Genomic DNA, 18,501 nt, shown 5'->3' with positions numbered 1-18,501 from the left:
AAATGCAGAAACTTCTTGCAGCACATTTGATGTAAAGCCCCTTCCCTTCCTCCCACGCCTGCCACCTGCGACCTTCACTTCACATTTCCACATTCCTGTGTTGAAAGAGAGAACATTTTTCTTTCCTGGCCATGCAGAATTTTGAAGCCCTCTCCCTCTCATATCCCTCCCACTGGTCTCTTTCGAAGGCTGAAGATCTTCAAGACAATTCACTCTGTGTACAGAAGCTTTTCTGATCCGACCATCCTGATGCCCTTCTCCCAAGTTTTTCCAGTTTTACTGCAAGCTTTCTGATACAAAGACCAAGACCACGTCCAGCAATTCAACATGTGAACAATTACAGATTTACACAGCGGCATAATTATGTTCTACTTTGTAGGGTTTTATGTAATTCTTCTTAATAATTACCAAATTCAAGTTACCTTAATAATTACCAAATTACCAATCAAGGAATTGACTGACCCCTACCGCACCTTCGAGCAATTGTTTTCATAGATCTACTATTGCCCCAATAGCAGAAAAATCAGCACAGCCAGCATTTTACAAGCTGCGATTTTCATGCACATCATTTTTCACTGATCAACATGAGGTTTCATTTGTCGTTTTATTGCTGAGTCACTCAGTCTTGGAAAGTCCTTCTGCAGAACCACAGAACAGTTGAGGCTGGAAGGGACCTCTGCAGATCATCTTGTCCAATCCTGCTGTGCAAAGCAGGTTCACCTAAAGCAGGTTGCCCAGTGCATCAGCCACTCCCAGTTGTGTCATCTGCAGACTTCCTAAGGGTGCACTCCGTCCCATCATCCAGGTCATTAATGAAGAGGTTAAACACCACTAGTGACTAGCCTCCGTATGGGCTTTGTGCTGCTGACCACAACTCTTCGAGCCCAGCAGTTGAGCCAATTTTCAGTGCACTGTGCTGCCCACTTACCTAGTCTGTCTTCCATCCGTTTTTCTACAAGGCTGTTATGGGAGACTGTGTTGAGAGCCTTATTACATTTGAGATAAACATCCACAGCTCTCCCCTCATCCCATGAGCTAGTCATCTCATTGTGGAATGCTATCAGGTCAGTTAAATACAATTTCTACTTCATAAATCCATGCTGACCACTCCTGATCAACTTCTCATCCTTCATTTGTCTGGAAATGGTCTCCATAATTAGTTGCTCCATCACCTTCCCAGAGACTGAGGTGGACAGGACTGTAGTACCGGGCTTTTCCTGCTTGTCTTTCTTGGAGATAGGAATGACACTTGCTTTCTTCCAGTCCTCGGGAACTTCTCTTGATTGCAATAATCTTTCAAAGAGAATTGAGGGTAGCCTCACAATGACATGGGCCAGCTTCCACAGCACTCACAGGTGCATCCAGACCCCAACTGCATTTCAGTCTTCAGTTTAGATTCATTTCAACAGCTTCCTTTCCCAAGTCATTCATGAACACATGGAACAGCAGAGAAATCTGCGACTCTCCTCCACTGTGAGTGCGGACCAGCTATTCCTACTATTGTTCCCTCAACCATTTATCCAGCCACACACGACCTCTCCTAATGTTATTAGCTTCTTCACTTCCTTCAAGTCTCTATAATATGGGGAATGCTTGGGTGGCCTGAAGTCAACCTCTATTGTTTTAAGAAGGTGAGGGAAAAGACAGATGTCAGACTTCTTAGCTGTCCTCCCCAAAGAAAGTGCACAGAGGTCTTTTTAGATATGTGGAGGAAGTCAAGTGACCAGATTCAGCCTCGCTGGTCACAGGGAACCATGTGCTTCAGAGTGAGGAGTGAACTTCATTTTATAATCACATTAGGAGGAGAAGACCCAGGAAAGAATTGGTCCACTTCTCCATAAAGAAGAAAAGCTAACAACAGAAAATGCTAAGTTCAAACTGCTAAATACTTTTTTCACATGAATGAAGACTTCACGTGTTGCATGGCAGCTAATATTAATACCAGTGACAAAGGGGCAAGAATAGGAAATAGGAGTAGGAAAAGAACAAGAGACAGCCCACGAGAGTATTAGATACTTGCAGATTCCCTGGACATGAACTTCACCCAAGAGCATTCAGAGCGGGTGAAATCATCTCAAAGTCACCGAAAACTTGGACAGGATGGCTGAGACACTGAGGGAAGTAAAGTGAATGTCATCCATAATGTTATAGAGGGAAAAGGAAGGGAGCCACGGGGTTGGACTAAATCTTGAGATCCCTTTCAACCTCAACTATTTTCTGATTGTGTGGTATAGACCTATCACTAACTTAATTCCTGGAAAATTCTGGCGCAATGTCTTTTTAAGTAGGTAAAAGAAAACAAGGATACAAGAAATAGCCAAAAGGAATTTGTTAGATCAGTCTGAGACAACTTCCCTCTAGGAAAGGCTACGAGGTCATACACAGAGGGTTTGAGAAAACAAATAAAGCAATAGAGGGAGATTTAGACTTTCATAAAGATATAAATAGGTCTTATACATCTTCATAAACATGTAGGAAAAACACAGGCTGAATGAAAGTAAAGGTAGATGAGAAGTGGATGGAAAAAAAACCCACAAACTTTAAAGCACAACAAGAAAGGATCCATCCTGGATTTACTGGTGTGTGGTGCTTTTATTAATAGCCTGGAAGATGGAACAGAATGCACCTATTAAATCTGCACATTACAACACCAAGATCTACAAATACACTAACAGGCAGGATTAAATTCATTTAAAAACAATGTAACTTGATGCACAAGTTTCCACATTCGGGGTAGGAATAATTAACTGCATGTTGCAAAACAAAAAAAATAATCACATTGAGGATTATAAACAGGCACATACACCAAGGCACAGACAAAACCTGCCAATTGACCTGGAATTGATTAGCGCCCCAGTGACCGTGCCCTGTTTTGGTCATCACACTTCTAAGCAGTGAAGAATGACCAAGGGAAGAGAAACAACAATGATCAGTGATCTAGAGGTTATGATTATGAGAAATGGTTTGAGAATCTGAGATCTAGCCTTGAGAATACTGAAGAGAAACACAAACAGGCAAGTATGTAAAAGCCTCATCCAAAAACATAAAAGAAATAAACAATATACAATGAACTGCTGCAAGACTGAGAATAAACACTTGAAAAATTTTGACAGTAAAGATGGCCTAAGCAGTGGAATAGGCTGCCTTGAGAGGTTCTGGCATTTCTGTCACCTCAGTTACAGGTTAGACATGTCTGACACTGATTTTTCATTAAAATTATCCTATTTTAAGAATAGATGGATGAGATCCTTTCCATTATTATTCTTCTCTTAGAGAATCTGAGTACTTCAAGAACATTAATGTATTAATTTTTAAGGTACCTTTAAGACAAGCCTCCACAGGCAGAATCCAAGAAAGAAAATAATATCTGAGCATCTGCTAATCTGAATGTTCACCTTGTGTTTTGTTAATACTTCACTTTTATATAGTGAGCTGTACTTCAAAAACACAGAGCACTGAAACCAATTGATCCCAAGAGGTCAGAGCACAAGTTAAGATGGTTACCAGGAAACAGAAATCACCTTGGAAAAGTCTGATTTAACCTACTTATTGATGGTAACAGCAGACGATGGGGAATGGGGTTCCATTTCAATCTCTCAAAAGGAATGTGATCTGTAACACCAAACATTTCTATACCTGTTATTAAACAGTAACAATGTCATGTACATACAGAATCTGCTTTTTCAGAGGCCTCTACAATGACTAACGTGCCACAAAAATCACTTCCCTGCTGAAAGTCAAGATTGTGTTTCAATGCATGAAGACACTAGTGTTCTTTAAAAAGAAAAACAAGGAGTTCAGTACAAGCATTTTCTTTTCAGGTCTGAGAAAACGCTTTTCAATTTTGTTGACATTTACAGCGCCAGGCACCAAGTATCAAAAACTTTAGTCCAAATGGCTAAGTATCTGTTGAAGTCGGGGGGGGGGGGGGGGGAATGTTATAATAAGGATTCATTCAGCAATCTCAATGTTGGACAATGGCACAAGCCATTGAATGAGCTGAATTTAAACTCTCAGCAGAAAAAACAGCATTTAACATGGATGTGAAGAAAGGGCTTATCTGCAGGAACAGTTTCGAAAAATATAATATTTATCAAATAAAAGGAGAAGCTTTAGCTTCAGCAAGACGATGCTTTGAACTGCAACAAAGAGTAACCAAAACCAGTCTGCAGTTCACCATGAAGCTGCATAGCTTTACTATGAGCTGGACATCAGAGAGATCTGGACAGGGTTTGAAAAGGAGGACGATTCCCTAGAAACACGGCTTTTGGAGGGCTGTCCTTCAGACAGAAAGTGACTGCTATCTTACTTCCACCAGTGCCCTGCAAGCGTAAAGTTCCTTCGTTAGAAGCATCATTTGTACAACAGTGAGGCCTCATGAGGGCACTAACAAGGAGCGCCCCTTTTGTTTCAAGACACCTTCCTCAATCCTCATCCAGATAAGGATTTATTTCCATTTGGCAGTCAAAAGATTATTAAGAGTCAAGCATTAGGTGAAAGACAACAGCATTGCCAATGTTCATAATGCTAAAGAATCTCCAGTAAATGACTGCAAAACCACAGCCTTAAAAGCAATCAGCTTAAATTGATGAAGGTCCCATTGTGGTTCCAAAGCGACCTTACCCCTGCTGCCCACTGCCTTCCTCCTGCTGCCCCTGGCATTCGTGTAGCTATGTCACATCAAGCCAACCAGGGAGCTGATCTAGCTGAATGCTAACCCTATACTTTTTTTTAGTAGTAGTATTTTTTGCTTCCAATTGTATTAGCTCTCTATAGAGCCATACAAGCCCAAAGCTACCACAGTAGAGGTGGCAGATATGCATACGGGAAAAGCGTGGGTAGGGAAAAGTAAATTGCCCCTTTCCAGGGCAGCAGGGAGCTATGGCAAGGTTTAATGACCAGCTGAAGTTGATCTAAGATTTCTTTTCTTGGATAAACCAAAGATTGTAGCATCAGAGTAGTATTTACACCCTTGGATGATATGGTTAACTAATGTTGATTTATATGCTCCAAACCCAGAACATTCCTTGGAAGTTAGATAAACCACACACAAATTGCAAGCAATTTTTGCAGGGTCTATACAGCCTCTATGTAGTTACAGGACAGAAATATTTATTGCATTTGGCATGGAAGTTGCAGTCTGTGAGCACTGGGCAAAAAACAGAAATGGGTGAGCACTAGAGCACCAGATAGCAAGCAAATTCTTTCTTTTCCTTTCCCAATAAATTATATACAAAGGTGAACAGCTGTCACACTGACATTTCAGATCTGAAATATAGTTAAGAGCAAGTTATAACTAAGGCAAAGAAAATGAATGTCAGAAAGTTTTGTTTTTTCAAATTTCAGATAAGCTCTTTAGCCCTAGGGTTAATCAGAGAACTCGAGAGCTCTGTTTGGAGTCTAACTTCTTACCAGAAAAATGTTTCTTTGTGTAGTATGTGTGTAAACACGCACAAGTAAGGGTATATGTATTTATATAAATAATATGGCACACCTTCAATTCATTGCCCAGGGTAATCAAAATACTAGTGGTCCTTCAGAGAATCTTTTTCTTCCTGTATTAAGCAACACCAATTAACAAGAGGAACCATCTGAGCAGCATACCCTGCAAAGCAGCTCCACAACCTCACCCTGCAGTCAGCAAGGTTTCCGACCTTCTCCAGAGGTACCTGTTGGAGACGTAGGTCCTTCACGGCAAAGTTAGCTGCTGCACATCGCTACCAAAGAGTGCCCAGCTGTCAGGTTAATTCAGCTAATGATAATACCAAGGGAATGTAATTGTAATCTGACACATGATGGCTTAACTTGCTGCCAGATTGCATGCAGCCAGGGAAGTTGAATAGGTGAAGCTATAGCAAAATGAAAACAAGCTCTAATTATCTCTAGTCTACTAACATATTTCTCATCACAGTCCAGTGACACTGATAAGAATTCCCAAAGTCTAAATCTTTTACCTTCACATATGGTCACAGCAGCACTGCACTGCACAGCACAGCACTGCACTCTGCACTGCAGCCATGAATATATATAACAGTTGCTTCAAAAGATAAAAATATTTCAAGTAAGGGATGCCAGTCCATCCAAAGGCCAGTTCTCAGCAACATTTCTGAACTGGACACAACAGAGTGTCTAGGTAAAAGTTTTTCTTTCCATAGCTAGTACCATTTCTCTCATTTCCTCTCTCTGCAGAGCAGCTAAATATTTAACAAATTTAAGCATTTGATATTCTCAAGCAGATGCAGAGAAGTTGAGTTGCTCACAGCCGCAAAAACCAAGAGAAGCAAGATCAGCCCCCAGAAGGCCTTGGCTACCAGATCGATATGAAGTAAAAAGGCAGGAGAGAGAGAATCGTGCACTAATTGGATTTAGCCTACAGGGTTTCTTCACTGTTTCTCCATAACTGTTCAAATCACTAAGAAAAGACCTAATGTACCTCACAGGGAAGTTTACTTTAACATCAATTCCACAGGCACTGGAAACGGACACGCTTTACACAGCCACACACAAACAGGATGTATCTTCTGATGAAAACCTGTTTTGTAATCAAATTCTTGATTGCTTCATTTGTGGGGAGTGGGAAGGTGGATCAAGAAATATAAACATACACAGAAATTAAACAGCTACGGATTCCAAGTTTAAATATGAACCCACAGAGATTATATTCAGAGAACGAGGACCAGCTATAACATCCCTAGCCACTTTATGTGACAAAATAAGATATCTGCAGCTGCATATTGCTTACTAAAAATTAAAACCAGTACCATTTATCTGCCTGCCAGCACATGTTTACAAAGTAATGGGACTGCCTTGCCTTCCTCTAACCCCCCCCCCCAAAAAAAAGTTATATTTAGAATCTGTGCTTTTATTTCACAAGCTCCAAGACATGCCACCGCCTGTGCATCCTCTCCAGCATTTCAAATCTGACCAAGCACAGATCACACAAGATACTCTATTTATCGGTCTAACACTGTGAGAAGGACATTGGTTTATAGTGCAACTGCCAGGACAACAGATATTTAATATATAAGGCAGGATCATTAAGACAGAATCTCCTTTGACCTATATAAACAGCCCATTGCCAGTAAGTCAGGAATAGGAGCATTCAGTCTCACTGCTATGAATAAATTAAGCATTCAAAGAATAGGGAGCATTTGCGTTCCAACAGAACAGTATTCAGTTAAATCCTATATCTCATTCGTTCAGACATTTCACGTACAGTGTTGAGTATTCACGCTGTTTCTTTGTCCCTCCTCTCTAGCCAAGTAACAAGAGTATGAAAGACATTTGGGAGCAACAGGAGAAGAAAAGGCTTTGTTAGTCTATTAGATCCCTAAGCAACTGCCATGTTATAGCATCATAAGGTTGTTAGTTGATATTCAGGCTTTACAAACCAGAAACAGGCCTGCATCCTGTACCACAGCCATACTTCTCCAGACCATACTCACCCATTTGCTCCACAATTTCAGGTGGAAAAACTCGAGAAGCAAAAGCTCGTCGGAAAATATCTGAGAATTCTTTGTCAAGGCCCCCAATACCCATTTTCTCAAAATTCCAGTCTGGGTTGATGATTGACTGGCGGTTCTCCTTGGTCTTTGATTTACCTGCAAAAAAGAGAAATTGTTTCAAACATGTAGCACAGCAGAATTACAGCAAATAGAAGTACAAACACCAGAACAGTTCTACCAGGTCAGACTCATGTCCAGCTAACCTGATGTTCAGTTTCAAACATTAGCCAGGAGGACACACTATGACAAAGATGCAAGGGCAGTCAGAGACTCAGCTTACTTAGTAAACTATTTCCCCAGCCTTTCAACCATCCTGTTCAGGGATTTCTCGAGCCAGGTGTTGCTCCTATGTATTTAAGAATCCACAGTAGATTTCTCTGCCACAAATTTACCTAGGTCCCCTTGGACTCATGTAAACATAGTACCCAGATTGCCCTACAGCATCTAGCTCACCATGCCTGCTACTGGCTGCAGAACCAAACACCTCCTTTTGTGTGTCTGAGCCAGCTCCTACCAGCTTCATTTCATGTCCCCCAAGTTTTATATCCAAAGATACAGTAAATAGTATCGGCATCCACTCTCTTTCAGGCTACCTGGGATGATATTAGGCTTGTCCTGTATCCTCCTCAGTCGTGCCTTTCCAGGCAGAGCAGTCCTCACTTATTCTTCCTTACGCAGCAGCTGCTCCACACATGAGCACCCTTGTTCTCCTCTCAGTCTTCTCTATTTCTACTACATCCTTTGACAGACAGGCAGACTAGAACTGCATGCACTGTGGTTTGTTTGTATCTCAAATAAAGGTACAAAATTATGCTCCGCTTCATTCATACTCCTTTATTAATAATGTGTAATAATTCTTAACAACCATGCTTAACAACTCTTAACAGGGCTCAGGCTGCTACTGAGCATGGGTCCAGCATTTCCTTGAAACTATCATACCTGGGATCTTGGCCCAAAACAGCAATCATTTTTGACCGAAGTTAGAAGCGTTCCTCCTCCCACGCATCACTACGTAAAATTTCCTCTGCCATTTTATTTCTTAGTCACTGAGCTCCATAAGAGCAAGCTTTGTCACCTCATTACTCAAGTCTTTTTTCCAGTTTAGTCAATTATAATGAAAAGCAAAGGCCCCAGCAGAGATTCATGCTGAACTCTACTGGCACTGGCTATTTACTTCTACTCTTTCATCACTCATCTACTCATGCAAGGACCTTCTCTCTTACAGATCTCTGTTTAGTTTATTTTTAAAGAAACTTTGATAAGGAACTTTACTGGAAGAGCTTTGAACAAGAAGCAGACTGCGTCAGCCCTTACCCCTGTGCTTTTTGATTCCTGTAATGAACGCCAGTGGGATCACGAAGTAGAACTGCCCTTACAGAAGACAGGGTGACCCTTCCCAGTGTATCACCTCTATACAGGTATCCACTAATTTGATTCTTTATTACAGTTACTGTTGATTTTTTTCTGTACAGATTTCTGGTTCAAAGATCTGTAGCTCTCCAGACTTTCTCTGGAATCCTTTTAAAAACAGACAGCACATTCACCATCTTCCAGTCCTCAGATACTAGAGCAATTTCAAGCAAGGTTACACAAAACAATTAAGAGGTCAGCTAGTTCCTTTACAACTTAGAAGAATAAAAGCCAGTCTTGGCAAACTACCATGGTTCATTTTGTCTGTTTGTTCCATAACCTCTTCTAGAACTACTTTAAGTTCAGCCAGATCCCCTAAGCACAGGTTTTGCAGTCTCTATGCAATGGTGTAACCGCCCTCCTTTCCCTTTTGTTGACAAACCACATGAGTTTTACTCTTACAGAGCTCCTTACTCCCTTTTCAGAGAAGCTTTAAAGTACTCAGGGCTTTAGGAGGCAGACAATAAGCACAAATGCTCCTATAAGAATACTGCTGAGATGCTGTCAAATCCATATAGTCTCACCTTAAGTTTATTTGAGGGTATTTATAAGCAAGCACTGACACTCTTATCAGTTAGATCGACACTTCCAAACGGCTTTCAGCAACATCACTTTGCTTAGCTACCAGAGAAACCAACTGTAATATAAAAATCCATGGAGAAAGCAAAGACTGAAGATTATCCTTAATTCATGCAGAAATTGGATGTCTTGTATTTTCTTAGGTTTATGCAGTGCTTTACAGGATTGGTGCTAGGGACCATTATCTCCCCTAAAAAGCCAGCCCTGGCAAACCGCAATTGTACATTTTGCTGATTTGTTCCATAACCTCTTCCAGAGATACTTCAAGTTGAGCCAGATAACGAGTTAGCATCTAGAAGTCCAGTAAATACACTAAAAAGAAGTTCTGTGTTGGCTGAATTAGACTGCTGTTAATCTTGGTCTAAACACAGCTGGAATCAATGCTTCAATTCCAAGGGCAGCAAAATAAACAAACAAGAACATGCCTCTAACACGTTAGGGACAACATGGTAGAATGTATAACATATAGCACTAACACACAGTACCATGCAGGGCAGGGGTGAGCATCTGATTCACTGATGACTGTGTATTTATTATCTCATTGCTCCACTACAGTCTGTAGATCAGACAGCTCAGCCAGGGATGTTCCTCTTCCTGTAGAGCTTAGCCTATACCCCCCCCTTCTGGTTCCATCTGATCACGGTAAAATTCTTGCAGATTGAATTAAAACATCATCCACTGGTTTTATAACACATGATTTTATGTTAAGTAGAAGAAATAGAATTGGCTTTTTTTTTTTTTAATGATCACAATTCTTTTCTATTGAAAAAAATAAAGACCCTTTATTGAAGGCAGTGCTCAGTGACACTTACTTTACTTTTATCTCCTCTCTCAGAATTTAATTATTCACAACTTCACAATTCTCCAGAGACTAACAAAGCACATTAAGTAGCTCTGCCTCAGATCAATGAGGAGATTAAATAAAGCACCAATCTGACAGAAGTAAATTGAGGCATAAGCAACTCTTTTGTCTTGTCTGCAGGCAATGAAATTGAATCACAGTGAAGGATTCCTATTTCCAGTCAATCAGCTCTCCCACAGGACCACTCTTCACACCTATACATGCTAGGAGGAAGATCACGGGTCATTATATGGCTTTGAATATTAACCAAGTAAAATATCACTGCTTGCTCTGATGCAATACTTTGGATTATGTTAATACTCACCTCAAGTTGTCCTATCAAAACACAGTAAAAACTAAACGGGCTGTAATCATGTAATCACAGGTATGAACTAATTGCCCAAGCAAACTTCATTCAGTGCTCTTAAAAACCTGTATCCTTGTTAATATGCTTAATTACAGTCATCTACAATTCAGCCCACGGACCTCTGGTGGGGTTTTTTTCAGTACAGATGACTGGCTGTACTTTCAGATAAAAACGTCCACGTAAGATGCAAGGTATGTGGTTACACAACAGCCTCATGTCCCCCCATTTTTTGGAGCAACTGTAGCACATGAAGCAGACAACTACAGAATGTGAAGTCACAGCCTCGCATTTGAGGGAAGATGGCACTTCAGGGCAGCATCAAAACTCAGCCTCTGCCACAAGCTCCTGCAACGCTGAATGAGTTGAATTCTACTTTCCTAAGTGGCTACTATCCTCATACGTTTTATTTCTGTCACAAATACTCCAAGCACTGAGCATTCACAGTCAAGCAGAGCTGTGCTTTGAAGCCTAGTGCAAAAATAATAAGTATTAAAACTCAACTGAGTACTCCACTGAGTGCTCATCTGAGCTGGCTGGGTTTCCTGAACCCCCACTCACAGCACCCTTCACCTGCCACTTCTCAGCTGTGGAAGAGCGGCAGCAAAAGCAAAAGTTTTCTTAGCTCATAGACTCTGGGAAGAGGGAACAAAATAGGAAAGGAAAATGACAAAAAAGAAAAATAAAAGTGTCTATTCAAGTACAGGACTTGAATCACACCCAGAAAAGAATGCCTAGAGCCATATTACCAGCAAGCCTACAGTTGCAAATACCTCCCTTGCTAAGCATCATCCACTTCGTAACACTGATAGGAAAAGGAACAGCCAGACTAACAGAGTGTATCTGTTCTGCAGGACAGGCACCATGGTCCCAGGGCACACACAAAGCCAAGTGCAGGGAAGGGGCCCTCACTGCCCACTTTGCGGTCCAGATCCCACCATTCAAGCTCATGGCTCTGTGGGAACACACCAGATTCCTCCCTAGCCCTACACCAGTTTCTTTCTACATGAATGCGTGGAGGACACATCAATTATTCCCCAATTTCTTTGCTAGTAAAGTCTGAAATTGTACATAAAGATTTGTTTTGTTGAGGTTTTAGAAACTGTCTCTTTAAAAAAAGTTCATAGTTTTGGTAATAATCTCGCTGTGTAAAGAGTTAAACACACAGGATGAACCCACTGTGCTGTTTTGCAGCTGGCATCAGTTTTTGAAGAGCAGGACTTTGAGAAGTCAAGAAAATTGAAGTGCTCTTCAAAAGCTGTCCTCTCTCCTTGAAGGAGAGACCTCATTAGAGATAGGATTTTCAGAAGTTTTGCACTCACTTTGAAATTTTGGCTACACATTCAAAAAAGTTCTCAATTTCCTATTTCCCTGCTGTTTTAATTAAATTCAGTTAAAGAGGTGTTAGCTTGTTAGTGTCCCTGAAAGTATCATTCTCTGATGTTTAAAGAGTTAAAATATTTCAAGTAGTTGCTGACTTTTGCTGAAGCTACCGTTCCATGGTGCCTTTCTAATCTAGGCCTAGGAGTGCAGGTTAATTTCTCTACTCATCTAACTCAATTTGCTACTGTCAGAATCTCTCACAGTCACACTCACCTTCTCTCCTCCTAGCTCTGTGTCTGTATATTTTAGATTAACATACTTATCACCATGGTTTGAGAGACCCACAGAACTGCTCTGGTATGTTGGTGAGTTGTGGAGCTTCATACAGGGAGGACAGTGACTTTTATAGAGCCCTGTTCAGAAGCAGTAAAGTCTGCTGGAGGGATGGTGTCTTCTCAGTGCAGTGGTTTTCAAGAGTCCTGAGCATCTACAAGCTGCTTTCTAAAGGGTGTGACAGGTTCCTAAGGGATCAAATCCAGTCATCTGCTAGTTTAAACAAATACATTTTGAGATGCAGTCAACTGATGTAACCAGAAAAACAAATTTGGAGGCATACAAGCCTCTGAGGCCTGAAAAGCAGCAAACTTCAAGCATTGTTTATCTCTTTGGATACAGTGGCACTTACCGATCAGATTGAGAGAGGAGTTCTCAGCTTTTTCAAAGGCAACTTGACTGTTTCCAAGAACCAAACCAACCTCAATCTGCAAAAAGGACAGAAACAAATAATTACATTAAGCTATTAGGCTCAACTCCAGATTGCTCCTTAGGTATCTCCGAGCACATCTCAGAAGGCAAGAAATGGCAGCAAAAGTTTCACTACAAAAGTCATTGGGAAGAATGTGAAATACCAATACCTCCTCTAAAACTAACATGATTGAATGCAGAAGCTCATCAGGTATAATAAATTGGCTTTTTAAAGTTATTTGTTTAGTTCAAAACTAAGTATTTTTATTTCAGCAAGATCTAGCAAGTAAAGAAAATAAAATAATGTCCTTTCTACAGAAGGAAAAATCAAAACTGGACATATCTGGAAGACAAAAAGGCTCAAGAGAGGATGTTTCCATGAATTAGTATATAAAGAGCAAAAGATATTCCTTGTATCTTCCCCAGTGCTGCACTTTAGTGGGTGCAACTCTAAGCTCCCAACTACACAAGCACAGGAGACTGCATTAAACAATGCTCCTTATCTTCTCCGAGGCAAAAGACACAGCCAGATGAAACAAATGTGCAACTTCTCCAAATGCAAGTAACCCAATTCCTCCTTGTAGCAAAATCTGATCAGTACTTGAATCTCTGCAGTCCCTCGGGAATGAACATGAATTCCTGTGAGCCTACCTTCTGCTTCTTGCTTGCTCCAGACTCTCCTTTAAGAATGCTGGGGTCCATAGCTTCCATGTCCTTTACTAACAGGCCAAAAAGTTTGTCATTAAAACTGAACACAAGCTGCAGAAAGAAAAAAACAGAAGGGGATTTTAACTCATTAAAAAGCTAAAAAGGATTTTGACAAGGCTACTAAGATTTTAAGAGAAAGAGGCTGAAGACTAAGTTTACCACCCAACAAATTCCACGCAGTTTTGACCCTGTAAAGGTCTGGTGTACTGAGCATGTCCTTTTCATGTCCCATACTTAAGAGTAACAGATCAAAAGTAGCAGAACATGAAGACAATTGGAAAAACTCAAAGAAAAATTCTCCTTCCAAGAAAACCTTCTCTTTCCCCCCCTTTTCTCCCTAGCTAAATGTTCTATATCATCTCTTGACATTTTCCTCCCACTTTAAATAGTGGTGCTAGGCAAGGAGAGCAATTTAGCTCAAACCTTTTTGATCTTTCACATTTCAGTTTGACAAGGATACCTCAAAAATAGTGCTGAAGTAATGAGACACAGAATGAATATTATGAGAAGTAGGGTTCATCCCACAGAAAAGCAGGCTGTCTCTGCAAGATTCCTTTCCTCCAAGATTACATTTGCAACTGCCTTAAGGTTCAGACCCTGCAAGTTGTAAACTACTATGAGAGACAGACCTCAACCTGTCCTGAGAACATGGCAAATCAGAGGCTATCGCAGATGTTCACAGGGGCAGAATCCCATCTGCTGCAGAGCTGAGAAGGCTCAGTTATAGGGACATCAGCTTTCAGAAATCCCCAAGTCAAATGTTTCATACCTATTTTAGTACTGGATTCTGTAGAGTAGCAATAAACGTTACACTAAAATACACTGCACTTGAAAGGTGCTACTGAGAATTCATTAAAACTGGTGTTCATTTTGATCTTATATAGAAGGAAGACAAAAGTTACTTCTCAAAATATTCCAGGAGCTGCCATGCTTATATCCAGCCAGGCCACAACAGAGAGAGAACCCAGCTCTCTCAAGCCTTGGGATTTTCCTCACAAAGAAAGATAGATTTCTTTAGATAAGGAAAAGGCAGATTTTAAACCACTCTGCTCATGCTCTCAGTGAAAGTCATGATGGTTCAACTTTTCATAAAGAAACCATTCACACAGTAAACAATTTCTGCCTATTAGCTGTCCTTTGCAGCACAGAGCCAACACCTAGGCATTCTTCGGTATTTTACATCACTGCAATACAAGCATGCACATGTTACTTAAGAACATTTTAGCTTTAAAAAATAAAACAAACCCCACACCTGCTGGCCTATTGAGAAGGCTTGGCTGTTGAACTGCTGGATGAATTCAGCAGCCATCTTGTCCGTGTCATAGGGGTTGGAGTCAATGTTCTTCTTCTGCAGAAAATCTATCTCAATTGTCATTGTGCCAATACACTGCTTAGCCTTGTCGAAAGTGTATAAGGAAACTGTTAAAAAAAAAAAAGAAACAGCACATATCAGAACAGCAAGGTCCCCCCACAATATATTAAACATACTATAAGTTTGGCAATACGTGTTCTTCCATTCAGAGTGAGTCCTTAATAAAATTTAATATATTATTTCTGATAGAGATCCTTATTTCTCCTTATATCCATGTTCTACTACAAGATCAAAAATGCAGCCAATGTATCTCCACTGAAAATCCCTGCACTTCTTTAAAAACTCTAATAGTCTCCTTTAAAACAGCTCAAATACCATACAAGCTTTGGGGGATGAGGACAATGAGCTGGAGTACCACGATAGCTATATCTACATCTAAGGGTTTAGAGCACGTCTTCAGAAAGCCCAAAAGCAAGCATTAAGAGTAGTCTTGCCCAAAAAAGCAATGACAAGAGGTCATAACTGGTTTTCTGTAGGAACAGACTGACTAGCTCTTCTCCAGATTAGCAGCAGAAAGTCAGATTACCTGCAAATTCAAGTGCAGTAATATAATCTATCAGGCTTCTACAGCCCAGAATGAAGCATTAACTATCCTTCGTCTCTGACACAGAAGAAATAGCCCCCACCCTAGAGGTGCACTTGGGCCTATCCTAACATGCCCCAGGTTACCTTCAGTAATGCAGAATCAATTGAACGGCCCTTGAAAGCGGGCAGAAAGCAAAGTGGCATGGAAGGTACTTCACAGTCATTGCCAACTGCACCTAATACCCACAGGTCTCAAGTTACATCATGTCAAAAACAAGAGGCTACTTAGGGCTGTTGCTGCTGGAGGAAAGAGGATAGAAAGGAAAGACGAGCATGGTCACAACTTCAGGGCTACTGTCTCAGCACAACTGATCACAAGGACAGGATCTCACAAAGGAGACAGTCCTAATAATTCACAAACCAGACTGCAGCAAAGAACAGAGGCAGGTGTTTCTCCAGAAGACTGAGGAACATTATAGGTTTGCTTTGAATCTAGAGAAGAAAGTCTCACCTGATACAGAAGTCACAGCTAAGGATAAAGTAGTAGGAGGTGAATAAGGGAAATGTACTTCACACATAACCTACTATTTCCTACCAAGCCTCTTGACAGTAGAACAGTTCCAGCATAAACCTGCAGACTCCTGGAAAGATGTGACGTCAAAACAAGCATCCAGCATGCTATGATACATGATTTGTTCAAGATAAGAGAATAGAGAGAGCCTGTCTCTGAAGTTGCTACCAGAAGACACATAGGTCATCATAGCATGCATATTTAATGTCCTTCCTGGTATAAGAACAGGCCACCTAAAAATGAGCTGTCAAAGAAAGATCTTCCAGGAAATAAGGATAAAGATTAAACACTAAACCACTTCCTGAATTGAGTTATATCTACTATATCAACTAGTTCTTTCAAAAAGGGATATGGCAGCAGGGTTACCACATAAGCCGTAGCTAATGAAGGAGGGAATTTGGTCCTGCAAGGGCACAACAGGAGTTCTTCTTACCTTACAGGTCACTTCAGGGCAGTTATTTCCTTTTACTTGCCTAATCTCAGGGCTTTGTCAAACAAAAGCTTCCAGAAAGAATATCAGTCCCCGGATCCGGTCACACCACAGAACTGAGGTGTTAACTGAATATGAGTAGTCCTTACCATACCATTAGGGGCTCAACGGGACTCAGCTTCACTGTACCACTAAGCAGTGGACTGCATTTAAAACTGACATTTAAAACATAGTTATCACATTATTAGGAGAGCAAGACAAAAAGAAAGCCCTGGTAAATCACTAGTTTTATGAATACTTCTCCCTTACCTGTAGAATAGCTTTACAAATCCTTTATACTCAGCAGGGAGTCATATGACATTTAGTCACTCTGCATAAAATTACTGCATTATTTTTCTTAATACATGTTCCCACATAGTTGGTAAGTTTATAGCAAGGTCTAGTATGAGTACAATCACAAATCTGCTCTAACAGCTAATCATGTTGAATATTAGTGTTTCTTTCCCCAAATAACTTTAGTACTAAAAAGCATTTATCTGTAAGCCAGCTGGCACATGTTACTGATCAGCAACCAAACAAGGGTGAGAAACAAACTAATTTATGGATCTTCCCCACTCATTATAAGTTATTCTTCAGTTTAAAAAATAAAAAACAAAACAAAACCAGCTAGCAAAAAGAAATGGCTTCCAAGCAAGATCTGTGAGGCATCTAGTTGTGTAGAGAGGCAAAGAGACTCTCTCCATCTTGTCACTACGAAAAGAGATCCACAAAGACATCAGACTTCACACTCAAGTGTCCATGCCTCGCTGAGACCAAAGGAGCTGAGAAAACAAACAGCCAAGGGCAAGCTTTCCTAACAGTACCTCACATCCACTGCTGTACCACTTCTCAGTCTAGGTCCTCCTCACTTTTTGACACAGGATGCAGTCATCAGCTCTGCCCACAATCCTCAAATGAGAGGAGAATTCCCTGGAATCACTGTAAACAACTCAAATGGCAAAACAGTGGCCTAATGAACAGGCTGCTCCACATCAATGACCGTGAGCCAACCAACCATCAGAGCAGGCTTCATCACAATAACCTTGTCAAAGAAAAGGATGAGATGGCTGCCTCCAAGAGCACGCAGGTAATTCCTGATGGTCAAAAGAACAGACATGATCCATTACCTTGAAGAACATGGAGACCCTCCTATAACAACAGCTGCTGCCAGGAGTTTGGTCAATACTCCAGAAGCTGCAGACAGACCAATCAGCAGCATCTCCAACTGACAGTGATGCCAGTCGTTCATAAACCAGAGGTAATGGTGACAGACAGCACGAATAAATGAAAGATAGAGCACACAAGCTGAGAGACGCAAATCAGTCTTCTCTTCGAACATTGGCAAAGGCTCGTCAGGCTCAATTAAGACTTGAAATTGGAATACGAATCTTCAGTTTGTATAAACTTGAGATGGCATCCTTTTCCTTTCATTATACTGCAGACTATTCTAGTCAGTTATTGGTGAAAACATCAGTGCTACTCACAAAGCTCATCACTCCAGCTATCCAGAGCACACTGCTGGCTTTTGGCAGCTCTTAGCACTAAAACTTCCCCATTCTCAATACTCAAATTTAGATGCCAAGAATATCCTCAATGACAACAGCTCTTTTCTGTTAGCTGACAAGTGTTCTCCAAAGCCACAAGGACAGACTACATCGGACGTGTTAAATGTTCACACCTGCATGCAGACACTGATGTCCCATACAGAGCTATACTGATATACTGGCAGATGTCTGAAAATAACAGTCAAAATAGTCCTCCAGGTTCTGAACATCCTAAGAGACAGAAAGCCTGCAGATATGAGAGAACTCCCTTTCACTAGTGAGGGCCTCACATTACCTGAAGAAGGGCTGAAGATCTGAGCTTTTCCAATTCAGTTTCACTTCAGTATGGAAACACAGAATTCAGCTTTTTATAAACATACGTCATGATCATGCTGCTGACTGACTTACCATCTATCTCTTGTCCAATGGAAAGTCCAGCCCATTTTCTCTGTAAAAATAAGAGAAAAACTTCAGAAAGCCTGTCCTTCACTAGAACAAACACCTACTCAAACTCAGCACCCTCACTCAGAAAAACAGGCTCCCCCA

General features: G+C 40.9%; 1 protein-coding gene across 6 annotated transcripts in view; it reads right to left on the bottom strand.

Annotated features, from left to right (window-relative positions):
- Nucleotides 1–18,501, bottom strand: part of NSF (N-ethylmaleimide sensitive factor, vesicle fusing ATPase) — an 82,156-nt gene that overhangs the window by 41,236 nt on the left and 22,419 nt on the right. For 5 of the 6 annotated variants that reach the window (XM_072885922.1, XM_072885924.1, XM_072885921.1 and 2 more), the window contains 5 exons: nt 18,364–18,403; nt 14,727–14,893; nt 13,418–13,525; nt 12,708–12,783; nt 7,446–7,601 (listed from right to left, as the gene is read on the bottom strand). In XM_072885922.1, the coding sequence (XP_072742023.1) occupies nt 7,446–7,601; nt 12,708–12,783; nt 13,418–13,525; nt 14,727–14,893; nt 18,364–18,403 (547 nt within the window). The remainder of the gene's footprint in view (nt 1–7,445; nt 7,602–12,707; nt 12,784–13,417; nt 13,526–14,726; nt 14,894–18,363; nt 18,404–18,501) is intronic. The other variant, XM_072885925.1, reaches the window with a different exon arrangement.

This window comes from Ciconia boyciana, chromosome 22 (assembly GCF_034638445.1).
Source record: "Ciconia boyciana chromosome 22, ASM3463844v1, whole genome shotgun sequence".
NCBI lineage: Eukaryota > Metazoa > Chordata > Aves > Ciconiiformes > Ciconiidae > Ciconia > Ciconia boyciana.
This window is presented reverse-complemented; position numbering and strand designations above follow the sequence as displayed.